At 39.6% G+C, this 27791-nt stretch overlaps 1 protein-coding gene across 15 annotated transcripts in view; it reads right to left on the bottom strand.

Moving 5' to 3' along the window:
• The window catches only part of chb (chromosome bows), a 788037-nt gene that overhangs the window by 55881 nt on the left and 704365 nt on the right, over positions 1-27791 (bottom strand). For 13 of the 15 annotated variants that reach the window (XM_053789056.2, XM_053789064.2, XM_053789065.2 and 10 more), the window contains 2 exons: positions 21535-21648; positions 16641-16700 (listed from right to left, as the gene is read on the bottom strand). In XM_053789056.2, coding sequence (XP_053645031.1) covers positions 16641-16700; positions 21535-21648 — 174 coding nt within the window. The remainder of the gene's footprint in view (positions 1-16640; positions 16701-21534; positions 21649-27791) is intronic. The other 2 variants (XM_070094160.1, XM_070094161.1) reach the window with 1 other exon arrangement.

Here is a 27791-nt window from a genome sequence, read left to right as displayed (position 1 = left end):
CTCCTCCCTCCGTTAATCCGCTAATTTGAGGGGTCACTGTACGTACATTTACAGATGTAGTGGCTGGCTTGTATCCTCCAGTCAGGTGACCAGTATGTCTAGTGTATGTTTACTACAGTACTTTTATAAAAGTGAGGGAATTAGGGCGAGACACACATGCACATATATTTTTAATCCCACAGTCTGTCAATACTGATATATCTGTACTTTAAACAGTTTTAATAAATGCTTTTAAAGACTTTTCTACATCTCTTCCTTGTCAATGCACATTAGCCATGGCACCTATGAGGATTATTTATGTTACTGAAAGTCAAAAGGAAAAAAAAAAAAAATGTGACAATCAAGATAAAAGTGAGAGAAATGAAGATTCACAAGTTGTTAAGCATTACAGACCAACACATCCTAGCTGGGTCAGTGTCTATTTTCCATTCCCCTTGCACAAAAATTTCATACATTTCAACATTTTAATTATACAGTAGGGCTTTGCTTTACGGCATTCCACTAATACGGACATTTCAAATTGTGACCAAAACTCTCTACATTGCTCCCGCCACCTGACTTTCTAAAATGGTCACTGTGGGCCACCCAGTTTGTTTACATTCTTTGTAAGCACTACTCTCCATTATGTCTGGAAACTTTCCAAAATTTCAAGTGTTTTAAAGTTATTTCATATTTTATATATACATACTCTGCTAATTATACTTATGCATACCTGTACCTAAATAAACCTACACACTGTGTTGGCATGCAGGTACACATTAAAATTACTAAGAGTGTCTTATTAGTCTTGAAGATGCCATACTAATAATGATGATAATAACAACACACAATAATAGTCACTCTGTAGCATATTAACTGTCATAAATGTTAATATAGACATTTTGAGTAATTCATCTATATTTTTTTCAAAATTATATAATAAACATGCTACGTAACATTTATAAACATGATAAATACACCCACAGTAGAATAAATTAACATAAATACGAGATGTTTCACCAGACGTCTTGTCAGTGTTGGAAAGAATAACATTTTCTCTAGTTCAACACCAAAAAAAATATGTACTCAATAGTATTACTGGGGGTAACTAGAAAATTGTTCCTTTCATATGCCTTCACTCAGAGTGCCATTCCTTCTAAAAATGGTGTGTTACATGAAAAAGGGAGTGTTGTTCTTTATTTATCTATTTTACAAACATGGAGACAACTTATACACAATATAAGGTGTTTGTATTATGCTGTAAGATTCACACACATGGGAATGAATGTGTATCAACCCAAAGCTGATGCATTCATCTGTTTGTTTACATACTCTGCTCCCACTCTTCCTGCCTCCCTCTTTTTTTTTTTTTTTTTCACACAGGGTTTGACAAGGTTAGGCTATGGATCCCTATCTTTATTGACAAGCTATTTACAGGTCAAGGATTCCCAACTTAATTGACAAGCTAAAAGCTGTTACCTACATCAGCTCATTTTACAGCATTTTTATTATTATGAAACATACAAGTATTTTTATTGTTATGAAATATACAATTAGGGAACAGAATGACATTGGATCCATCTGTGGGCCAGCATTTTCATTTGATCAACTGACTATCTCGTTGACATCATAATGCTGTACAGATGTGTTCCATACTCGAGTCATCCTGGGGATAAATGATCTCAAATGAAGTGATGTTCTGGAGAAGGGTACAGCCAGAGTGAAGTTGTTGCTTTCTGCCAGTCTTGTGGTAGAGAAGCTTGCTTCACGCTGTCCTCGAAGTGGATCCAAGTGTGGTACTTTGACAATACTGGCCTTGTACATAACAGCAAGGCCACCCACATCCCTCTGTGTTGAAGGCTCTGCTGAAATGACAGATCTATCCAGGATTGGTCCAGGCGAGAGATGAGATGTCTTGCTCTGTTCTCTACTGTCAAGCAGTCGCAGATGAGGGAGGGGGGGTGCAGGCAAACCAAGAAAGTGGAGAATACTCAAGGTGTGAGTGTACTTGTGCCTTGTACAGAATCATGCAACCCCTACTGTCAAGCAGATGTGAGATAGAGCGAAGTGCTGTAAGCTTCCTGGCTGCTTTGATTGCAAGATTTACAATGTTGTTCTTCATGGTCAGTTTGGAGTCAAATTTCACCCCAAGGATATCAACTTCTTCCCCAGGTGCCAACACCCTCCCATTCATCCTTACTACTGCACCAGCATTACCATCATGTTGCCTAGAGACCATCATCATTTGTGCTTTCTCAGGTGCAATGTTGCTTGCCATCTAGTTACCCAAGCTGATATAGCTCTTAGCTGGTGATTGATGTAGCTTAGAGCAGCTGGCATTTCTTCTCTTGGATAAGTGAATGTTAGTGTAGTCATCTGCATATGCATAGGATTCTGGGATGAGATGAAGGTCATTGAAGTAGACATTCCATAACAATGGTTCCAGAATGCTTCCTTGTGGAACACTTGCCCCAATAGGATGTCTTGCTGATGCTGTTCCATTGAGAACTACCCTTAGAGATCTACCATCAAGGTAATCACCGAGGAGACATAGTGTATAGCCTGCATTTCCCAGAGCTTGCAGTTTTGCTAAGAGACCCTGGTGCCACACCCTGTCAAAAGCACCAGCAATGTCCAGTGCTACCACATAGCAGACTTTGGATTCATCCAGTGACTGGTGCCACTTAGTAGAGAGGTTTAACAACAGATCAGCAGCAGAGTAACCTTTCCTGAAGCCATATTGGTGGTCACAAAGTATCGAGTGGTGGTCAAAAATCTCTGTCATTTGTCTTGAGATTATTGTCTCAAGGAGCTTGCCAGTGATTGACAGGAGTGACACTGGTCTGTAGTTGCTGATTTCTGCTCTGCTCTTCTTTTTGTGAACAGGGACTACATTTGCCTCTTTCCACAGAGAAGGCCATTTACACTGTACTAGGCAGTGCTGAAAGATGCGAGTTAGAGGTGCTGCTAGCTGGTCTGCACATCTCAGCAATCTTGGGCTCAACTTGTCTGGGCCCACAGCCTTTTCTTGGTCAAGTGATTTAAGAAGGAAATGCACCTCTTCCTGCCTTATTGTCACCACTGGCAATTTTGACACAGTTCTTGCAGCTAGCCAAGGAGAGTCCCTTGCTGGATCAGGAACTTGCATTTTGGTAGCAAAGTGTTTGGCAAAGAGGTCTGCTTTCTCTTGACTACTAGTAGAGGTGGTCCCATCCTGTCGATTTAGAGGTGGAATGAGTTCATCAGGCAGATAAACTTGTCTGTCCTTGACCAGGGACCACCAGGTTTTGGAGCCCACCCTACCTGATGCTAGCTGTCTTTTGGTGTCCATGTCCCATTTAGCGATGGCCCACTTTTGAATGTCACCCATATGCCTACAGGCTTGCCTGTGCAAGTTCCTGTTATAGGTGATAGGATGTCTCTTATACAGTGGACCCCCGCATAACGATTACCTCCAAATGCGACCAATTATGTAAGTGTATTTATGTAAGTGCGTTTGTACGTGTATGTTTGGGGGTCTGAAATGGACTAATCTACTTCACAATATTCCTTATGGGAACAAATTCGGTCAGTACTGGCACCTGAACATACTTCTGGATTGAAAAAATATCGTTAACCGGGGGTCCACTGTACCTTCACCATGCCTTGTACATAGTAGTAGCAGCCTCTCTACAATGAAAGCCTAACCAAGGCTGATCTGTAGGCTTCATCACACATTGCCGGTGAGGAATGTGTTCTTGTTGTAGATTATGGATGTGTCCAGTGAAGGCTTTCACTTGGTTGTCAACATCCCCTTAGAGAAGAGCATTCCAATTGGTGGTGGCGAGCTCAGAGCAAAGAGCTGGTCAATTACCTCTTTCCCATAGCCAGGTTGTGCATGTGGACTCCTCACCTCGTTCTATTGGGATCTTAAATGTCGTAAAAACAGCCTTGTGGTCAGATGATCCAACGTAGCCGAGGGGTTGACAAGTGACTATACCTTCTGCTAGATCACTCACTACTGGGTCAAGGGAGGAGCCAGAGATGCGAGTAGGGAAATCAACAAAGTTTCTCATGTCAAATACTGCAAGAAGGTCATCAAAGTCCCTCTGTATAAGGTGTTGGTTAAGGTCACCAACAATTATGACATGTTGACAGTTGTGTTGTAGCAGTAGGGAGTCCACATTTTCCATTAGGAAGTTGATGGGGTCTGCATGTTGCCACTGAGGTCTGCACATTGCACATGCTAGTACAGAGGTACTAGTGTTTATGCATAGCTTGAAGAACATCATTTCAAGATGAGTAGGGATGGCAACATCAATGTGCTGGGCATGTACACTCTTAGAGAAGCACACAGCAACACCTCCTTGCCCCTGCCTGTCTCTTCTCATCCATGAGGTGTAGCCAGCAATTCTTGTAAAATTTTCCGGAGACCTGTCGTCCAAAAATGTTTCAATAACAGCTATCATGTTGGGACGTCGAGTGTTCACAAAACTGTGTGAGAGCTCTCCAACATTAGTAATGAAACTTCTAATGTTGGCCGACAGGATGCTGAAAGACTGGCTCCTCATGATGTGGTCAGCTGGAGGTAGTGGGTGTGTAAGGCATGTAAGGTGCCTGTCCTTGAGAGAGGAAAGGCACTGAGGCAGCTGCAGGGATGTAGGTCTGTGGTCTTGTATAAGGCACAATACCACCTGCTGGGCTGAGATAGGAGTAGTTGAGTGGGTGACGTGTGAGAGTGTTCACCAATTCAGAGATCCTGCTGGTTTGTTCCAAGAACAGGTCTCTAAACAGGTGGTCCTGTCTGTCAAGTTCCTTTTTCTTCCAACACTGGTCCTCCTGATGTCCTTTCTTGTGGCAGTAATTGCACCTGGTATCTCGCAGGTGGTGTGCCCCTTTCGGTGATAGCGAGAGCACTGCCTAGGTGCCTGGGAGAGTGGACTACTATTTGTTGCACCTCCTGTTTTTTGCTGATTTGTCTGCAGGTTCTGCCGCTGGGACTGTGTTGGTGGAAGGTAAGACGGCTGTAGATGTCTTCCTCCTCCACGTCCTCTGCCACATCCCTGTGCAGTTCTGAGAGACGTGGGTCTGCTGTTCGTACTTTGGCACAGTAGGTGCTCATGTGCAGTGATAGTGCCCTGATTATTAATAACTGCACCAATCTCTGGTGAAGAAAATCCTGACTCAGTACTTGCCGATGAAGCACTGCTGCCAGATGTTGGAATAGTGTCAGCAGGTGTAGGATTAGAGATGGTATGTGCACTATCTAGTATACTGGCAGGTGCTGAAGCAGAGATGTCAGGTGTAGGAGAATTAACAGATCCAAGGCTTGCTTCATTGCTGGAAAGAGGATCTGTTCCCTCTGTGGTGGTCAGAGGAATTGTGTTAGAATTCTCAAAGGTAGTGTTTTGAACTCTGTCAATCTGTGGGGCCTTAGCAATGACAGAGTTCCACCAGTTATTTACCCGAGTTGAGCTCAGTGTGGGACTTCCAGTCTTCGTCAATAGTGTCACTATCAGCTGAGCAGCTTATCTCACTTGATGTAGGCTTGCACTGGCCTTCTACAATAGCTTGAGGGTTATCTAATGATTTGAGTTCATGAAGTGCTTCCCTGTGATGAATTATCTTTGCTGTGACTTTACAACACAGCCCATGAGGGCAGTCTTGATCTTCGGACAAGAGTCCCTGGGGTACTTCTGAACCTTCTTCCTGTAGCACCAGGTTAGTATCCACATATACCACAGGATTATGGATATCCTTCAATTTTCTGAGATTTTCAACCTGGCAGCATTTTTGTTGTTATGAGACATACAAGTAGGGAACAGGATGAAGTTGGAGCCATCTTTGAACCAGCATTTTCATCTGATCAACTGACTATCTCATTGACATCATAATGCTGTACGAATGTGTTCCATACTCGAGTCATCCTGGGGATAAATGATCTCAGGTGAAGTGATGTTCTGGAGAAGGGTACAGCCAGAGTGAAGTTCCTGCATTCTGCCCGTCTTGTGGTATAGAAGCTTGCTTCACGCTGTCCTCGAAGTGGATCCAAATGTGGTACTTTGACAATATTGGCCTTGTACATAACAGTAAGGCCACCCACATCCCTCCTGTGCTGAAGGCTCTGCTGAAATGACAGATCTATCCAGGATTGGTCCAGGCAAGAGATGGGATGTCTTGCTCTATTCTCTACTCTCCTCTCCTCTTTTCTCTCTCTTCTCTTCTCTCTCTCTCTTCTATCTCTCTCTCTTCTCTCTCTCTCCTCATCTTTCTCTCTCTTTTATTCATTTTTATATCGTTTGCTCACCTCTCACCCTACATTAAGACTACAAATATTTTAAGGTAAGTCATGAGTGTACTGTACAGTGGAACCTCAGTAATCACACAGCTCCCTACTCGAACCAAGCTCAGCACTCGACCAAACAAACACGACCTGCCAGAACTTCTCTGTAAACTATTTTGTGTTTCTTCACATTTTTGGTATTTTTTTTATATTTGTACAAGTCTCCATAGGGCCTACAAAGATTAGTGATAACAGCCAACCAAAAAAAAAAAAAATTGATTGGAAAGAATATGTTCGATACTCAAACAGATCAGGACTCCAACTGCCTTCTGGTATGAATTAAGCTTGAGTATAGAGGTTCCACTATGCATTTTATCATTCTAGGGTGCTTTAAATGTCATAGTATATTACGTTTGGGTGGGGTGGCCAGGTGGGCTACTATACTTCCCACACCTGACTTCTTACAATAAATACTACTCACCTCTCACCCTACATTAAGACTACAAATATTTTGAGGTAAGAAATGAGTGTACTGTGTGTGTAATTTACTTCTTATTAATACCTAGTTCTATTGTTAACTTAATATATGTTAGTGTAAACCTGTTATCTGGCACTTATATGCATTTATAAGTGAAAAAAATGGTGTCCTGCTTTCTGGCAGTAGCCTGGAACCTAACCTGCCATATAAGTGGGGCCTTACTTTGTTACCATTGAGAAAGTTGACCTCAAACTAACTTAATTTCTAAAAAACTGCTCTTAAAACCTCACGTGCAACACCTAGGTATTTTTAATATAGTTTTTTTTTCCAACCAGTGGCTTTTCAGCTTGTTCAAGGCTGAGGGACTGATCACCTTATCTTCTACTATGTCCAACAGAATAGAAAAAAACAATGGTTGACAAAAAATCTTTAAAATAAAAATACAAAGGTGTTGCACATGTCTTTTTCATCAACTTGTAAGCATTGTATACTATTATGTGATGCTACTTAAAATCACAAATTATGCTCAAGTATCGCAGAGGATGTATCATCTTATGTTAAGATGACCATGGTCGGTCGTGGACTGGCCACGGGGGCATTGATCCCCAGAATACCCTCCAGGTAGACTCCAGGTAAGTAATAAAATCACAAACTAGGGATGGGACGATACCAAAAATTTTGTTGATAACAATATCGACCAATGGTCAATTTTAGGCTGACATCGATTCCATCAAAATTACCTTGTACTCACTGATATTCATACTTTGGCACACTTGTACATAAACCCTCTATGGAGATATATATTGAACATAAGCTGTGACAAATTCTTTACAACATCTGAGTAAGAGGAAATTTTAGAGATAATCATAGAGCACATTATAATTACAAGACCACATCAATAGTAAGTATCAGATATAATGCTGGCAAAGTTTAACATAAAATTCAAACATATCAATGGGAAAATGCTAAGGACACCTTAAGTGAATTATGTATTTGCAAAATAATTAACAAAACAGAAAAAAATCAGACTTGTACCAAATGTATAAAGGATCTGCAAAATATGACCAACAAAATACTGTAACAATTAGGACATGGTCTTGCTGGAAAGTACAGTTTGTGAATATCTAACATTTAAAAATGAAACAGTATATGGATGTGAAAAACCAGATCAAGATTTTTTCAATTAGCAACAGGAAAAATATGGTTACAACTGTGAACTATCAAGTAAGTGTTCTGAAAAATGTATATTTATTTAAATAGTGGTAGATGGCCAAATCATAATCCAGAGAAGGTAGTGTGCTACAACTATGGAAAAATGTTCAAAAAATATATAAATCTGTAGAGGACACTAAGAGGTTACTAATCCTATAATTAAATTACACTATGCAGAAGTTGAATTCAGACATTCTTTGACCTCTTTGAACTTATGAATATAAATGTTCAAAAATAGAAGAGAGCCTTTCTGTCTTGTATCAATAGTGAATTTAATGGGAAAGGGAACAGTCATTCAGTATGAGAAGAAAGTTGTAGGAAGACATTTTAAAACTTTCTTGTTAGTCTTTCCGTGATACCTGAATTTAATTTTTTTCTTTCTGCTCTGTCAAAGTAGGACAGTCTAATGTCCACCTTATATTCTTACTGACATGCCTATTTGTAGAACAAATAATTCTGAACTTTAACTCATAGAGAGCTATATCAGCTTGGGGAAACAGATGGCAAGTAACATCTGCACCCGAGAAAACACAAATGATGATGGTCTCTAGGCACCACGATGGTAATGCTGGTGCAGTAGTAAGGCTGAATGGGAAGGTGTTAGCACCTGGGGAAGAAGTTGATATCCTTGGGGTGAAATTTGACTCCAAACTGACCATGAAGAACCACGCTGTAAATCTTGCAAACAAGGCAGCCAGGAAGTTTACAACACTTCGCCGTATCTCACATCTGCTTGACAGTAGGGGTGGCAAGATTCTGTACAAGGCACAAGTACACTCACACCTCAAGTATGCTCCACTTTCTTATTTTGCCTGCCCCTCCCTCTCATGTGCGACTGCTTGACAGAAGAGAACAGAGCAAGACATCCCATCTCTTGCCTGGACCAATCCTGGATAGATCTGTCATTTCAGCAGAGCCTTCAACACAGGAGGGATGTGGGTGGCCTTAATGTTATGTACAAGGCCAGTATTGTCAAAGTACCACACTTGGATCCACTTCGAGGACAGCGTGAAGCAAGCTTCTATACCACAAGACGGGCAGAAAGCAGGAACTTCACTCTGGCTGTACCCTTCTCTAGAACATCGCTTCATCTGAGATCATTTATCCCCAGGATGACTCGAGTATGGAACACATTCATACAGCATTATGATGTCAACAAGATAAAGTCAGCTGATCAAATGAAAATGCTGGCCCACAGATGGCTCCAACTTCATCCTGTTCCCTACTTGTATGTCTCATAACAATAAAAATGCTTCCAAATGAGCTGATGTTGGTAACAGCTCTTAGCTTGTCAATAAAGTTTGGAATCCTTAACCTGTAAATAGCTTGTCAATAAAACTACGGATCCTTAACCTTGTCAAACCCTGTGTAAAAAAAAAAAAAAAAAACTACATAGACTCCACTGAACACCAGAAATGCTAGGCTCATAGTAAATACTTAGCCTCCAGTGAAGTACCCTTCTCATAAATAGAAAGAGAATTTTTACTTAACAATATTGAAGATTTCAAATTTCTAATTTACAAATACAGTAAACCCTTGATATGATGGACCCCGATATAATGGACTTTTAAAATTATAGGCAAAATTCACTGGGTAAAATGTACTATTTTTTTTTTTTAACACGACGGTTGTTTCCCACCAAGGCAGGGTGACCCGAAAAAGAAGAAGAAAATCTTTAATCATCACATACTCAATCACTGTCTTGCCAGAGCTTGCCAATACCACAGTTCAAAAACTCCAACATATCTCCACCCCTCCTCCAGAGTGCAGGTACTGTACTTCCTACCTCCAGAACCCAAGTCCAGCTAACTGGTTTCCCTGAATCCCCTCATAAATGTTACCTATCTTATTGCAATACACAGTGGTACCTCAGTATACGTCCTTAACCCTTTCAGGGTTTCGGCCGTACTAGTACGGCTTACGAGCCAGGGTTTTTGACGTACTAGTACGCCTAAATTCTAGCGCCCTCAAATCTAGTGCGCTGATATTATTTATACCATTTCTACACTAATGCAGTAGTTTGCATAACAGTAAATCTTCTATTTTTTGTAAGAATAAAAATTCAAAGTGAAAAGCCAAAGAAATATAAGAGGAGCCTGGGTATGTGACTAACGAACAGAGAATTTGTTATTTTAGTGCCAGGAATGTTTTTCTTGTTTATTCTGGACCCTATTCGGAAATTGGCATCTTTTGAAATTTGTGTGAAATTGGCAAAATTGATAAATTCTGACCACTGTATTGGATAGTTGAAATCGGTAAATGGGTGGTTTCTTGTACTCATTCGATAGAAAAAATGGAGTTCTAGCAAAATAGTTATGATTTTTGTCGACAAGTACACTGAATTGGCCGAAAATAGGGCTCAAAGTGGGCAAAATCACCGATGCTTAAACATCATCGAGACTGCTAACTTCGCGAGAGCATAATTCCGTAAGTTTTCCTTCAAATTTCATACTTTTGGTGTCATTATGATCGGGAAAAGATTCTCTATCTTTTCATAAAATATATTTTTTTTTTTTTAAATTTGGCCAACCCTGTAAACAAGTCTCTCAGAGGGCCTGTCGACCCTGAAAGGGTTAATCCGATCCAGGACCTTGAACTTATACTAAACAGAATGTATACCAAACGATTTTTCCCATGTGAAATACAGGGAAAACGATTAATCCATTCCCATGAAAAAACATTTATTTTTATTGGCATATTATACACTGATGGGGTTGTATAAAATAATCTAAACACTGCTTAATACTAAAATATGTAATTTAAACACGGCAGCTTAATACTAAAATACATACATAAATACAAAAGAATTAGATAATAAAAAAAAAAAAATTTAACCTCACTTTACTTTGCTGAAAAGAGTCAAGTGCCTACTAGGATAGTGCTGAGAAGGGAGGAGGAGGAGGAAATGTTATTGTTTGGAAGGAGAGCCCCTTCTCTTTTCTGTCTCTCTTTCCTATTTAGACCTGGTTGAAGCTCACCAAGTTTGACTTTTACTAAAAATCTGTTCAAAGAACTTTGCTTCTGCCTTCTCCTAAGGATGTTTCAGAAATGTAACATTGGTCATTACGGCTTGTTTGGGCTTTGTTGGGGTGGTACTTCTCTGCAAAGTTTTTGACGCTCATCCATTTGGCAAAGATTTCCTTGATTAATGAAGTAGGGGCTTCCTCTATCTCCTCTTCCAAGCCTGAAGAGAGTGCATCCATCTTAGTCATGTGCTGCTCCTCAGTGGTCAGTTCTTCCCTGTTTACGGAATGGTAGCAACGGGTGTACTGACACTAGTGGGCAGTTGTGACTTTGTGTCGAGAGAGGGGTAAACAAGGGTGGCACATGGTGTTGTGACTCATTTTGACCCATACAAGTTCTAGCATGCGAGTCGTATTCCAAACCAAGGTCATATACCAAGCAAAAATTTTCGTGTCCAAACAGGACATATACCAAGTTGGACTTATTTCAAAGCGGATGTATACTGAGGTACCACTGTATCTGTAAATTGTGTCTACACTACTATATTAGATACATAATAGGGTACTTTAGTGAATTTTATTGCTATTTCTAAACATTATTCTCATTTACATACAATCAGGCAATTGCCCCATTAGTCCATGATATTGAGGTTTACTGTATGAATTAATTTTTAGTTAAAAAAAAAAAAATTGGCTCTCCTTCATACACCACAATATGGTACATGCTGAAGGTGAGGCTTCCTCTATCTTGATACAGGAACTGATGTGAAGAGAAGGGTCTGTCTTCCAGATTTCACATCCACACGTACAATTTATTTCTTATTGGTTATTTAATTCAATACATTTACCTTTGCCACAGATGTGGTTTATCCCATTTTCTGGTAAAATTAGATCAATTAATGTGATTTTTTAAATTTATAATTGTTGAAGAGATGTTCACTCTTCTCTTGCCCTATTATTTTTGTTTCAAATATACTGATGCATGGTACTGTACAAAAAAAATTTGGAATTAGCCCCTCCCCCTCCCTCTCCCCCCCCAAATAGGATAGTTAACTAAAGTAGAAATGTGAGGTCAAGCTAAGTGACACTGAGTACAATAGTTGATCCAACCACTGAGAGAGCACCCATTTTAACTGTTCTTCCTTTGTATACCTGGAGAGGGTTTCAGGGGTCAACACCCCCACGGCCCGGTCTGTGACCAGGCCTCATGATAGCTCAGGGCCTGATCAACTAGGCTGTTACTGTTGGCCGCACACAACCTGACGTACGAACCACAGTCTGGCTGGACAGTCTTGGGCTCCGGACATTTAGTGAGTTCTCTCTTATCGTGCTAGTGGCACCCCTGCTTTTCAATGGGGGGATGTTGCATTCTCTGCCAAGTCTTTTGCTTTCATAGGGAGTGATTTTTGTGTGCAAGTTTAGTACTAATCCCTCTAGGATTTTCCAAGAGTATATAATCGTGCATCTCTCCCGCCTGCATTCTAGGGAATTCAGGTTTAGGAACTTCAACTGTTCCCAGTAATTGAGGCATTTCATAGAAGTTGTGTGCCATAAAGGTTCTCTATCCATTTTCTAGGTCAGCAATTTTACGTCCCTTGAAAGGTGCCATTAGGGGTCAGCAATATTCCAGCCTAAATAAAACAGGCGACCTGAAGAGTGTCATCATGGGCTTGGCATCCCTAGTTTTGCAGGTTCTCATTATCCATCCTGTCATTTTTCTAGCAGATGCAATTGATACAATGGTGTGGTCTTTGAAAGTGAGATCCTCTGACATTATCACTCCCAGGACTGAGTAACTGAAATTTCTCATCATTTAACTTCATGTTTTCTGCGGCCCATTTAAAGATTTGGTTGATGTTCGTCTGGAGTCTTGCAGTGTCTTCAATGGAGGACACTGTCATGCAAATTTCTGTGTCATCTACAAAGGAAGACATGGTGCTGTGGCTTACATCCCTGTCTATGTCAGATATGAAGATGAGGAACAGGATGGAAGCGAGTACTGTGCATTGTGGAACAGAGCTTTCCACAGTAGCCACCTCAGACTTTACTCTGTTTACTATTACTCTGTGTTCTATTTGTTAGGAAATTATAAATAAATCTACCAACTTTTCCTGTTATTCCTTTATCTCGCATTTTGTGTGCTATTACACCATGGTCACACTTGTCAAAGGCTTTTGCAATGTCTGTGTATACTACATCTGCACTTTGATTTCTAGAGCATCCAAGACCTTGTCATAGTGGTCCAGTAGATGGGACAGACAGGAGCAACCTGCTTTAAACCCATGTTGCCCTGGGTTGTATAACTGATGGGTATCTAGAGGAATGGCAATCTAGCTTCTTAGAACCCTTTCAAAGACTTTTTATGATATAGGATGTTAGCACTATCAGTCTGTAGTTCTTTGCTATTGCTTTACTGCCCCTTTTGTGGAGTGGGGCTATGTCTGTTGTTTTTAGCAGCTGTGGGATGATCCCTCTGTCTATCCATGATATTAGCTCTCCTTTGTTTGCCCAAAATGCTTTGCATATTAATGGCTTTCTGCATGCACACCTAAATGGCATTCACCTCGGTACAAATATTGTATCATGCTGAAATAAAGTACAGTGTACCCTCGGCTAATGCCTTTAATCCATTCCAAAGAGCTAGCCTTTAATCGATTTAGCCTTTAACCGAATTAATTTTCCCCATAAGAAATAATGGAAATCCAATTAATCCATTCCAGACACCCAAAAGTATTAAACAAAATAATTTTTTTACATGAAATATACATTTCCCTACACAGAAAACAATGATACATGAAGAATAAAACAATAATAACTTCACACTTACCTTTATTGTGGACTTATTGATGAGTGATGAGATGGGAGGAGGGCAGAGAATGAAGGTGTTCTATTGTTTGGAAGGGGAAATATACACAAATAACCCGCACATAAAAGAGAGAAGCTTACGACGACGTTTCGGTCTGACTTGGACCATTGACAAAGTCACACTAACCAGAAGTGGAGCAGGACGGCTATATATAGGCAGGAAGAGGTGGTGGTAGTAGTAGTAGTAGTAGTACAAGAATGGTATATAATACCGACAAGATGAAATTAAGACACATGCGCAACACCCGGGAATCCCCTTCCATAAAGACTTCAGGAAACAAGTCCTTTTCTGGCTTGTGTCCTGGGAGTGCCTATTCCTCCTGAGTAATATAGGTCCTGTTTGTCATTTTCTTCCAAAACAGGCCTGGGGTTTTAATTTTTCAGCCACTATGTACCCCTTAAAGTCCTGCACATATTTTTCAGCAGCTTTTTGTCAGAACTGGCAGCCTCACCATGCCTTATCATACCATACCACCATCACAACCACTACCGCCCTCTACCACCATCACGATCGCTACCACCCTCTACCACCACCACTACAACTCCTCTACCACCATCACAACCACTACCATCACCATTTTCGTATTTTTCTACAAACTTTTTCTTAAATTTTGTGTGTTTCTGATATTGTTTACCATAGGGCTGGCACTAGAAGCTTTCTTGGGGCCCATGGTGGTTTATTTAGCAGTTACAAGCACCAAAAACAATTGAATAATACAAAATATATCACATGTACACGCAGAATTGTCTTCACTGGCTTTGTAAACAATGGCACACTGGCTGGTACACAGAGCGAGTGGCCGGGCTCGCTCAGGGAGCCGTGCCGACACGTTCGGGATGAAAGCTCTTAACCAAGTTTTTTGGTGTTAGCCGAGCCAATTTTTTTTATGCCAAAGTGAGGTGTTAGCCGAATTTGGCATTAGCCGATGCAGGTGTTAGCCGAGGGTCCAATGTATCTTATTTTACTGCACCAACTACTGAGAGAGCACCCACTGTAACTGTGCATGTCTTTATCCATAATAGTTCTCCTTACTGAAAAAGTATAATTTCTATCTTTGTCACCTTCAACAACCCATATTCATTTGTTACTGATTTTTTTTTTTATAAACCTCTGAGCAATTGATAGCTTTTTTGCTCATTTCTTTTGCCTCTTCTGTTTGCTTTTTTAAATTTATTCTTCAGTAAATAACTAAGTACAATTATAATCAAATTAAGCACTAAGCTCCTAAGGGCCACACATCACTGCTCTTGACTGGAAGTGTATCTTATTGCTAGCAACAGCTGCTACCCCATGTATGTGATTGACTGCACCAGCAAAAATAACTATGCTGCACTGATCACTCTTTAGAATTCTAGAATATGGGGAATTCTCCCATGAGATTCTTTAGCAAGTTCACTCTTTAGCCAAAATACCAGAACCACATTACAACAAATCTGCTCCAATGAAATTGCATGCAACCTGTAATGAAATTATAAATTTTCAATTCTTAAAAGAGGCTTAGAGCTCAATACATCAATACTATATCAATTCCATATCATTAGCAATTCACTCACTTTCTTATTTTAAAAAACATCTGCTAGCAAGGACCAAATGCTTAACCCTTTCAGGGTCCAGAGGCCAAATCTCAGAGTGACATCTTGGTTCCAAGAATTTTCAAAAACATTTATTTTTTCTTATGAAATGGTAGAGAATCTTTTTCTGAAGGTAATAAAGCAAAAAAGTATGAAATTTGATGGAAAACTGATGAAATTATGCTCTTGCGAATTTTGATGTGTCAGCAATATTTACATGTTGGTGATTTTACCAACTCTGACTCCCATTTTAGGCCAATTATGTTTCTCCAATTGACCAAATTCTTAACTATTTCGCTACTATTACTTCTATTTTACCGACTGAGCACAAGAAATCACCCAGTCAACTGTTTCAACTACCCAATAAAGGGATCAGAAATTGGTAATTTGGGAAATTTAACACACAAAGTTCAAAATAGGATCCAGAATAAGCAATGCAGGCATTCCTGGCACTAAACTAACATTTCCTTAGTTCATTAGTTACATTTTCAGGCTTTACAAATAAATTCCATTTTGATTTTTTATTCACATAATGAATTTTTACTCACACCAAAGAATAGAAGATTTACTGTTATGAAATGTTGCAATAACTGTATAAATATCAGCACATTCACAAATGTATATTAGACTCACCAGCTGACGCATATTAGACTCGTAACGACATTTGTTTACTCTTGAACATTGGCAAAAACTGAACATTACCGCTACTCTGAGCTCAGTTTCAAGCCATTTCCCGTACTAAAACCAATCAAAATCATCTCTATTTCTGTAAAATATCTTCTATTCTATCAAATGAGACCAAGAAATCATGAATACAACTGTAAAAACATACAAAAAAACATCGGAAAGGAGCCTTTTTAATCTAAAACTATGGTCGCAGCTTTTTTCTCTCATTATGCACTGCGTACGGCAGGATTTATTTTACGTGGTACACATCACATAGATGTGGTCTCTCATATCTAGCCCCAAATTTACCGCTCACAGGTTATCTGAGTGAGCTGAGCTCATGTCATAGGTCTACGGTTTGAACCCTGACTTCAAAGCTGTAGATCTACAGGACGGACCCTTAAAGGGTTAAATAACTTACCGATACAGAGTGAATGGGTAATATGAAGAAAATATGAGCATGGAGGTCATATCTCTCAACACAATAATAAAACCAAGAAATTAAATATATAACATTCCACATAGAGAACATTAACAAAGCAACCAAGATAATCATGCAGTTCCATAGATCCATCAGAATACCATAATTATGCAATTACAAAGAAAGCACTACACCATAACTCTGTATAATAAATGGTCTCACCTTTGCTGTTGGCTCCCAAACTTCCTTGAGTATACGTTGTTGTGATCCATACCAGATTAGCTATAGGGTACAGCAAGAAGAGAACCATTGATAAGCTACACAAAAAATAAAATGCAAAATCCACCTGTAACAAAATCAACTTTGGCAACCAGGCACTTGGTACATGTTTTAAAGTCATTACTTAATACTGTCTCTAAATTAAGTAGGATTACAGTGTTATAAAAATAAAGATTAAAATGATGAAAGCATGTACAATAACAAAATACATTAAACTGAACTACATGCTCTAGACAGCTTCAGTACATACACAAAACTGTTACAAACTAAGTGTATACTATACATATCATGCTTTTCAGGCAGACAAGGCAATCTCTGCTTGTAAAAATGACTGTTTTGCCAAACAAGCAGAGTCTAAATTCACCATTATAATAACTTTGCAAGAATCAGTCATAACATCACAAAATCAAGACACATTTAACTGATGTTAAATTAAGGCTGATAAGATTAGGTTAAATTATATTCTTCAATTGTTTAATTCTAGGCTAGGTTTAGGTCATGTTGCTAAGTTAGTTTCGGTGTAAAAAATCTAAATTTTGATGTTAAGTTAACCCTTTCACCATCACACTATTTAAAGAAAAATCTAAAGTGGTATAGAACCTTTTTCTGAAGCAAATTACACCAAAAATGCAAAATTCAATGGAAAATTTAAGAATTATGCAGATGCAAAGTTAGAAGTCTGGCCACAATTTATGCATCAGCAATTCTACCCACTATGAGCCCAATTACATTACTCAAACCAACCCAATTCATCACTACAGGCATTCCAGCCACTAAGACAACCCTTCCTCTGTTCATTATCAACATCCCCAAGTCTCTCCAGCATAACAACATTTGCCCTCCATTTTGAATCCACCACAAACAACAATCAAAGTTTCACACTATTTCACTCTATAACTTTTTTCCTTTCTTCAGGCATCAGTCAAAATAGTTCTTATTAATATCAAGTGTAACGTTAACATATCATAAATTGAGAAATCTTAATTAAGACACAAAATGAAATCACTATCAACATATACAAGTGGAAAAGTAAAAGGTAACACAGAATATAGACAGAAAGCCATGAGAAAAAGGAAATACAGTGGAACTCCGGTTTTCGTACGTACCAGATATCAGACATTTTGGATTTAGAACCCTTTTTTTGGGCAAAATTTTGTTTTGGATGTCGGACCTCGATCCAGAAATCATATGTATTAGATACGTCTGCCCGCCCAGGGACACAGTCAGTCTGGCTTTGTCATTGGTTGAGTAAGCATTCGTCTGAAACATCTCGCACTTTTTGCTCCTGTTTATTAATTGCAACTGCAAAATAAGCCACCATGGGCCCAAAGAAAGTTCCTAGTGCCAGCCCTTTGGTAAGGTCTGAGAGAGAAGGGAGAATGTGCCTTCTTCAGTGATTCTACGATATGTACGACACTAAAGCTGCAAGAGTTGATAAAGGCTATAGCGCCAGCCAGCGATGAAGTGTAGCATTAACAGTGTAGCAAATAAGTTAAGCGATTAAGAGATAGAAAAAGGACGGCATGAAACTAACTCCTCCAATGTTGTTGGAGGTATATGGGGCCACTGACAACATATGCTGCCTGCATATCTTCCACTACCCTAAACCAATGCCAGCATCTCCACGGTAAGTGTATTTCTTATTTTTTTTTTTCAACAAACCGGCCATATCCCACCAAGGCAGGGTGGCCCGAAAAGAAAAACGAAAATTTTCTCTTTTTAAATTTAGTAATTTATACAAGAGAAGGGGTTACTAGCCTCTTGCTCCCGGCATTTTAGTCGCCTCTTACAACACACATGGCTTACGGAGGAAGAATTCTGTTCCACTTCCCCATGGAGGTAAGAGGAAATAAACAAGAACAAGAACTAGAAAGAAAATAGAAGAAAACCCAGAGGGGAGTGCATATCTTCTTTCTTTCAACACACCAGCCGTATCCCACCGAGGTGGGGGTGGCCCAAAAGGAAAAACGAAAGTTTTACATTTAGTAATATATACAGGAGAAGGGGTTACTAGCCCCTTGCTCCTGGCATTTTAGTCGCCTCTTACAACACGAATGGCTTATGGAGGAAGAATTCTGTTCCACTTCCCCATGGAGGTAAGAGGAAATAAACAAGAACAAGAACTAGTAAGAAAATAGAAGAAAAACCCAGAGGGGTGTGTACAGTGGACCCACGCATAACGATCACCTCCGAATGCGACCAATTATGTAAGTGTATTTATGTAAGTGTGTTTGTACGTGTATGTTTGGGGGTCTGAAATGGACTAATCTACTTCACAATATTCCTTATGGGAACAAATTCGGTCAGTACTGGCACCTGAACATACTTCTGGAGTGAAAAAATATCGTTAACTGGGGGTCCACTGTATATACTATATGCTTGTACATGTATGTGTAGTGTGACCTAAGTGTAAGTAGATGTAGCAAGACGTACCTGAAATCTTGCACGTTTACGAGACAGAAAAAAGGACACCAGCAATCCTACCATCGTGTAAAACAATTACAGGCTTTCGTTTTACACTCGCTTGGCAGGATGGTAGTACCTCCCTGGGCAGTTGCTGTCTATCAGCCTACTATCTACATTTATTATTTCTTATTTCTTTCAACACACCGGCTGTATCCCACCGAGGCGGGGTGGCCCAAAAGAAAAAATGAAAGTTTCTCCTTTTACATTTAGTAATATATACAGGAGAAGGGGTTACTAGCCCCTTGCTCCCGGCATTTTAGTCGCCTCTTATGACACGCATGGCTTACGGAGGAAGAATTCTGTTCCACTTCCCCATGGAGATAAGAGGAAATAAACAAGAACAAGAACTAGAAAGAAAATAGAAGAAAGCCAAGAGGGGTATGTATGTATATATATGCTTGTACATGTACGTGTAGTGTGACCTAAGTGTGAGTAGAAGTAGCAAGACGTACCTGAAACCTTACATGTTCATGAGACAGAAAAATGGACACCAGCAATCCTACCATCATGTAAAACAATTACAGGCTTTCGTTTTACACTCACTCAGCGGGACGGTAGTACCTCCCTGGGCAGTTGCTGTCTACCAACCTACCTACATTTCTTATTTATAGTGTAAATATTTCTTATTTATAAATTATAGTGTAAATATTTATTTATAAATTACGTACATTGTTTCAGCGTGAATAGTGGTGGTGGCCTCTGCTGCCGCCACCACCACCACCACCACTATATGTACAGCTTATGCTGTCAGTGGCCCCGATAAACCCAACACCACCACCACTTCTCACATACATAATGACACATTTTATTCATTCTAGAGTATATATCATATTTCTATGTTATTAATATTGTTTATTATGTCTTTTTTTTTTTCAACAAACCGGCCGTATCCCACCAAGGCAGGGTGGCCCAAAAAGAAAAACAAAAGTTTCTCTTTTTAAATTTAGTAATTTATACAGGAGAAGGGGTTACTAGCCCCTTGCTCCTGGCATTTTAGTCGCCTCTTACAACACGCATAGCTTACGGAGGAAGAGTTCTGTCCCACTTCCCCATGGAGATAAGAGGCAATAAACAAAAACAAGAACTAGTAAGAAAATAGAAGAAAACCCAGAGGGGTGTGCATATACATATGCTTGTACATGTATGTGTAGTGTCACTTAAGTGTAAGTAGAAGTAGCAAGACGTACCTGAAACCTTGCATGTTTATGAGACAAAAAAATGGACACCAGCAATCCTACCATCATGTAAAACAATTACAGGCTTTCGTTTTACACTCACTTGGCATATGAGATGAATTGTCATAGATAAATAAACCGTAGAGTTGATATTAGCGTGTCATATTTAAGTATTTTGTCCCGTCTCCAAACTCTCCTCCCAACAAGCGTCTTCAATAAAGGTATGTAATAGTGATTTAAATGTTCATTTATCCATTTCATTAGTGCTTTATATTTATTTCTCATTGTTTCCTGTATGTAAAACTATAGCTATTCTTTAAAAAATGTATTTTTTGTTAATACTTTTAGGTGTCTGGAACGGATTAATTGTATTTACACTATTTCTTATGGGAAATATTGCTTCAGTTTTCACATGTTTTGGATTTAGAATGACCTTCTGGAACAGATTAAGTGCAAAAACCGGAGTTCCACTGTACAAAGACTAAGGAGGAAAAAGTATTCATACATAGGGTAATAACAAGGACGAAATAACTAAGTAAACTATCATGTGGGGTTACAGATAACCAAATAAAAGCAGATCTTTACTTCCAGGAGACAGGGAGTATGACACCTTAATCACCTACTGATGAGTATTCCAATTCTTCTACTGCCTACTTTCAAAGAGAACATAATATACAATAAGAATACATAAAAAGAGGAAAGAAAAACACATAGCAATGTAGAATTTAAAAGGAAAAAAATTTAATGCATAACTGGGATGTGCAATGAGGGATTTTCAGAAAACTACAAGGGCATTATCCTAACTAGCAAAATAAATATAAAACAGAAGTAATTCAAACATGTATATAGAAAATATTAAGGACAAACTATTTCAGCCATTTGGGCTATATTCCACTTTTCATAACTGCGGTTCATAAAACTAGTTATAACTAAATATTAAATGATATTTTACAAGTATCATAGAGCTCATCACAAACAAATGCCACAACAACAAAATCATACATTCAAAACAAACAGGATCATCAAAAAAGCAAATTTGATCAAAGAAGCCTTCATAAAGTTTTGAAAGATCAGTTTTTAATTTCACTGGCACAAAGTGGCAAACAAAAAAGTAGTGAAGTGCTTACATATTATTCAAGATTATTGATATATTTTACTTTTTTGAGTTCAGCTATAATACATTTAGAAACACTTACATCATTTCTCCTACAGGAATCAAACGAGCGCTCAGAGCAAACACTGGATGTTTCACTGTCATTGTCAGACTGGTCTTCAAAAGCTTTTGTATACATCTTTCTGTTGGGAGATCGCTGTGTGCAAAAATATGGTTAACACTGATTGAAGGCATGCTATTTTTAGGTACATGAAGGCTTACAGAAAAATAAAAGTGATCATGTATGTTAGAACTGAGCAGTGTTAATCTAATCCTTAATTAATATAACAATCACTATTGTGGGCTGGCAACCTCAGTGAGTGTGGCACCAAATTTATCAATGTAGATGCACAAAAAAAAAAAAAAAAAAAATTATATAATTCAGAGGGATGTGGAGTTGCTCTGGGCATTTAGAGAGGATGGAGAAGAATAGGATGACCAAGGTATAAAAATCTGGGGTGGATGAAAGAAAGGGGTGGGGGTTACTCAGGAAGGATTGGAGAAAGGGAGTAAATGAGATTTTGAGTATGAACAGGTTATGAATGCTAGGGCTTGATCATCCAACAGGCTTTTGTGGGAATGCTAGAGATCGAAGTAAGTGCAGATAATTGCTTTTTTATTATGATGTACTGTTAGAGCACAAGCAAGATAACATTTATGAAGAGATTCAGGAAAACCAATTAGCTGGACTTAAGTTTAGGATGGAGAGAGACTGTTCCTTTACTCTGAAGGAGAAAGGAGAGGATATTGCAGTTGGGAGGGCAATTTTAATTGTCATGTTTATCCACTTCTGCTCTTTTTTTTTCTTTTTATGAGGTCTCTCTAACTTGGTAAGTGATTACCAGTATACTAAAAAAAGAAACATGTAGCTAAGGGAGGAGGAAGTTCGGGCGAGATATAAGCGACTATTGGCAGAAAGGTGGGCTAGTGCAAAGATGAGTAGTGGAGGGGTTGAAGAGGGTTGGAATAGTTTTAAAAATGCAGTATTAGAATGTGGGGCAGAAGTTTGTGGTCATAGGAGGGTGGGGGCAGGAGGAAAGAGGAGTAATTGGTGGAATGAAGAAGTAAAGGGTGTTTTAAAAGAGAAAAAGGTAGCTTACGAGAGGTTTTTACAAAGTAGAAGTGTTATAAGAAGAGCAGAGTATATGGAGAGTAAAAGAAAGGTGAAGAGAGTGGTGAGAGAGTGCAAAAGGAGAGCAGATGAAAGAGTGGGAGAGGCACTGTCAAGAAATTTTAATGAAAATAAGAAAAAATTTTGGAGTGAGTTAAACAAGTTAAGAAAGCCTAGGGAAAATATGGATTTGTCAGTTAAAAACAGAGTAGGGGAGTTAGTAGATGGGGAGATGGAGGTATTGGGTAGATGGCAAGAATATTTTGAGGGACTTTTAAATGTTGAGGAAGAAAGGGAGGCGGTAATTTCATGCACTGGCCAGGGAGGTATACCATCTTTTAGGAGTGAAGAAGAGCAGAATGTAAGTGTGGTGGAGGTACGTGAGGCATTACGTAGAATGAAAGGGGGTAAAGCAGCTGGAACTGATGGGATCATGACAGAAATGTTAAAAGCAGGGGGGGATATAGTGTTGGAGTAGTTGGTACTTTTGTTTAATAAATGTATGAAAGAGGGGAAGGTACCTAGGGATTGGCAGAGAGCATGTATAGTCCCTTTATATAAAGGGAAAGGGGACAAAAGAGATTGTAAAAATTATAGAGGAATAAGTTTAATGAGTATACCAGGAAAAGTATACGGTAGGGTTATAATTGAAAGAATTAGAGGTAAGACAGAATGTAGAATTGCAGATGAGCAAGGAGGCTTCAGAGTGGGTAGGGGATGTGTAGATCAAGTGTTTACATTGAAGCATATATGTGAACAGTATTTAGATAAAGGTAGGGAAGTTTTTATTGCATTTATGGATTTAGAAAAGGCATATGATAGAGTGGATAGAGGAGCAATGTGGCAGATGTTGCAAGTATATGGAATAGGTGGTAAGTTACTAAATGCTGTAAAGAGCTTTTATGAGGATAGTGAGGCTCAGGTTAGGGTATGTAGAAGAGAGGGAGAATACTTCCTGGTAAAAGTAGGTCTTAGACAGGGATGTGTAATGTCACCATGGTTGTTTAATATATTTATAGATGGGGTTGTAAAAGAAGTAAATGCTAGGGTGTTCGGGAGAGGGGTGGGATTAAATTATGGGGAATCAAATTCAAAATGGGAATTGACACAGTTACTTTTTGCTGATGATACTGTGCTTATGGGAGATTCTAAAGAAAAATTGCAAAGGTTAGTGGATGAGTTTGAGAATGTGTGTAAAGGTAGAAAGTTGAAAGTGAACATAGAAAAGAGTAAGGTGATGAGGGTATCAAATGATTTAGATAAAGAAAAATTGGATATCAAATTGGGGAGGAGGAGTATGGAAGAAGTGAATGTTTTCAGATACTTGGGAGTTGAAGTGTCGGCGGATGGATTTATGAAGGATGAGGTTAATCATAGAATTGATGAGTGAAAAAAGGTGAGTGGTGCGTTGAGGTATATGTGGAGTCAAAAAACGTTATCTATGGAGGCAAAGAAGGGAATGTATGAAAGTATAGTAGTACCAACACTCTTATATGGATGTGAAGCTTGGGTGGTAAATGCAGCAGCGAGGAGACGGTTGGAGGCAGTGGAGATGCCCTGTCTAAGGGCAATGTGTGGTGTAAATATTATGCAGAAAATTCGGAGTGTGGAAATTAGGAGAAGGTGTGGAGTTAATAAAAGAATTAGTCAGAGGGCAGAAGAGGGGTTGTTGAGGTGGTTTGGTCATTTAGAGAGAATGGATCAAAGTAGAATGACATGGAAAGCATATAAATCTATAGGGGAAGGAAAGAGGGGTAGGGGTCATCCTCGAAAGGGTTGGAAAGAGGGGGTAAAGGAGGTTTTGTGGGCGAGGGGCTTGGACTTCCAGCAAGCGTGCATGAGCGTGTTAGATAGGAGTGAATGGAGACGAATGATACTTGGGACCTGACGATCTGTTGGAGTGTGAGCAGGGTAATATTTAGTGAAGGGATTCAGGGAAACCGGTTATTTTCATATAGTCGGACTTGAGTCCTGGAAATGGGAAGTACAATGCCTGCACTTTAAAGGAGGGGTTTGGGATATTGGCAGTTTGGAGGGATATGTTGTGTATCTTTATACATATATGCTTCTAAGCTGTTGTATCCTGAGCACCTCAGCAAAAGCAGTGATAATGTGCGAGTGTGGTGAAAGTGTTGAATGATGATGAAAGTATTTTCTTTTTGGGGATTTTCTTTCTTTTTTTGGGTCACCCTGCCTCGGTGGGAGACAACCGACTTGTTGAAAAAAAAAAAAAATGTAGCTGGGAAGCAGAAAACTCTAGTTAACTATGAGAAGAGTGTGCTGCATGACACCCATGAGTTGGAGAGTTACAATATCAACATAATTGCAATATGTCTATTGAAGATACAAGTTTACATTTGTTGTGCATGATAGGGACTAAAACAAAATAAAGTGTGAGAGAGTATGCAAAAATGAGAAATATGTCAAGAAGAGGGTGGCCCTAGAACAAAGGCTGTATACTTCACTCAAAGAGAAAGCCCTAGGGGTGAGAATAGTGCCCAGTATAATGCCAGGGGCTCATCAGTCAAACAACCTCTGCAGCCAATGCTCATCTGGCAAATTCAGGAATCACAACAAAGAGTCATTCCAGGACCTTTATATAACATACATTAGGCCCATCTTGGAGTATGCAGCACCAGTATGGAACCTGCACCTGAAAAAGCATGTTAAGACACCAAAGAAAAAAGTGCAGAAGTATGCGACAAGGACTGTTCCTGAGCTAAGGGGCATGAGCTATGTGGAGAGGCTAACAAAACTGGACCTAATGACACTGGGGGACAGAAGTTCCAGGGAGGACATGATAAACAAAATCAATCTCTATCTCTATTTAACTATCTCTATATCCATCTCTTTATCTGCCTCTCTATCTCTTTATCTCTCCTCCCCTTTCTCTCCATATGCCTAAATTATATACAAAACACTTGTATCAAATCAGTTAAAAGGAAATGCTGTGGGTATTTTTTTTTACCTATACTGGCAGCTACATACATTAGACAAAGCCCCTGCACAGTTTTAATAGTAGTCATTATCAGGCCCTAGATGAAAATCAGTAAAGATAGGCAATAAGAGTTCAAGAGGTGGGAGCAGAAGCAGTCTCAAGCACAAGCAGGCAAGTAGTGTACAGCATACATTATACTGTAAACACATTCTCACGCCTTCTACAGTAACAGGTTTATTCAAGATGTAATTCTACAGAAAATGCTAAGTACTCTACTCTTTTTTTATTATAGTTTGTGTGATTCAGTTTTAGCTTTAAGACAAGAGAAGCTACTTGTGGGTGTCTGCCTTCAACCACAACCAATTCCTAACACTGCTCTTCAACTCTACATCATCATCATTTATTAACTGTTGCTATTATTCTAAAATGTAAGAGAACAGAAGCACTTATTAAAATATGAGGTATATCATTTATAATTAACTCCAGGATCCCTTATTCGCTCTTAAAAAGTACAATGACAAAAATATGATATTCAACATGAAAATAAAAGGCTGACAAAAGAAAAAGACAAATTAATAGGGCCAGGATGGGAAAGGGAAAGGAAGAGGATGGAAAAGGAAGAAGCAGGGGGGGAGGAAAAGAGGAAGAGGCAGGGGAAAAAGGAGGAGGTGGTAGGAGGGAAAAGGAGGAGGAGGCAGTGGGTAAAAGGAGGAGGAGGCAGGGGGGAAGGAGGAAGAGGCAAGGAGGAGGAGGCAGGGGGGGAAAGGAAGAGGAGGCAGGAGTAAGAAAGGAGGAGGAGGGGGGAAAAGGAAGAGGAGGCAGGGTAAGAAAATGAGGAAGCAGGCATGTAAAAGGAGGCAGCAGGGCAGGAAAAGCAAGAGGCAGGGAGGGAAAATGAGGAAGCAGGGAGGTAAAAGGAAGGCAGCAGGGAGAGAAAAGGCAAAGGCAGGAGGAAAAGGAGGGGGGGAGGAAAACGAGGAGGCAAGGGGGAGCAAGGAAAGGAGGAGAGCATGGGGGGGGCAGGAAAAGGAGGAGGCAGGGGCAAGAAAGGAGGAGGCAAGCAGGCAGGAAAAGGAGGAGGCAGAGGGGGAAAATGAGGAAGCAGGGAGGTAAAAGGAGGCAGCAGGGAGGGAAAAGGAGGAGGCAGGGAGGGAAAAGGAGGAGGCAGGGAGGGAAAAAGAGGAGGCAAGGGAGAGGAAAGGAGGAAGAGGCAGGGGGAAGAAAAGGAGGAGGAGGAAGTAAAGGAGGAAAAGGCAGGGGGGAGTAATGGAGGAGGAGGAAAGGGGAAGGAAAGGAGGAGGAGGCAGGGGGGAGGAAAGGAGAAAGATGCAGGGGGAGAGAGAAGTGGATGGAAAGAGAGGAAGAGAATAGAAAAGGAGAAAGATGGAAAAAGGAGAAAGATGCAAAAAGGGGAAAGATAGAAAAAGGAGAAAGGATAGAAAAGGAGAAAGTATGATTTTAAAAGAAGAAAGAGGATGGAAGAGAAGAAGAGGGATTAGAGAAGAAAGTTTGATATCTGATAAATTATACAATATGCCTGGAAATTAAAATAAATATAAAATACACACAAGAAGATCCAAGCTCAAATAAGGTAACAAAAGTAAAAACTACCAGCATCAACAATACCCTCAACACCAGTATATATCACCAACACAGTAAAATAATCAGAATCAATTAAATTGTCACTGTTAAGAGTTCCTAAGGTCATGGAAATTTTAAATGCACTTACATTTACTTTATTTAATGTTATGACGTAATACTACCTTATATTATCATCCCATTATAAACACTAAATACTTTAGGTTTAAATTTAATTTGAGTAATTATAAAAACTAGGACATATTTGAAAGGGCTGAAGCTCAACAGTCAGTTACAGACAAAGTTATATAGAGGGAAGGAGGAGGATCAGGAACACTTGCAAGCATGTGGCTATGTGTGAGCTGTGTCAACCTGATCCTCAAATGAAAAAGCCAATTTAAAGTAATGATTCGTGTTGGACAAGGAGACAGATACACCCACATCCTAATGAACCACTGAACTTGTTGTTACTGGGATTGTTAATTCCTTGGGTATATCTAGGAATGTGGCCCATGAAGTCACTGAGAAGGGAAAGGGATGGGGAAAACAAAAATAAGGAGAAGGAAGGGGGCAATAAGGTTCGAGGAGGAGGAGGGTATACCTGGAGGGGGTTTCAGGGGGTCAACGTCCCTGCGGCTTGGTCCATGACCAAACCTCATAGTAGATCAGAACC

Source organism: Cherax quadricarinatus, chromosome 44, assembly GCF_038502225.1.
Source record: "Cherax quadricarinatus isolate ZL_2023a chromosome 44, ASM3850222v1, whole genome shotgun sequence".
NCBI lineage: Eukaryota > Metazoa > Arthropoda > Malacostraca > Decapoda > Parastacidae > Cherax > Cherax quadricarinatus.
The sequence above is the reverse complement of the archived record's forward strand: the minus strand, read 5'-3'. Positions and strand labels throughout refer to the sequence as shown.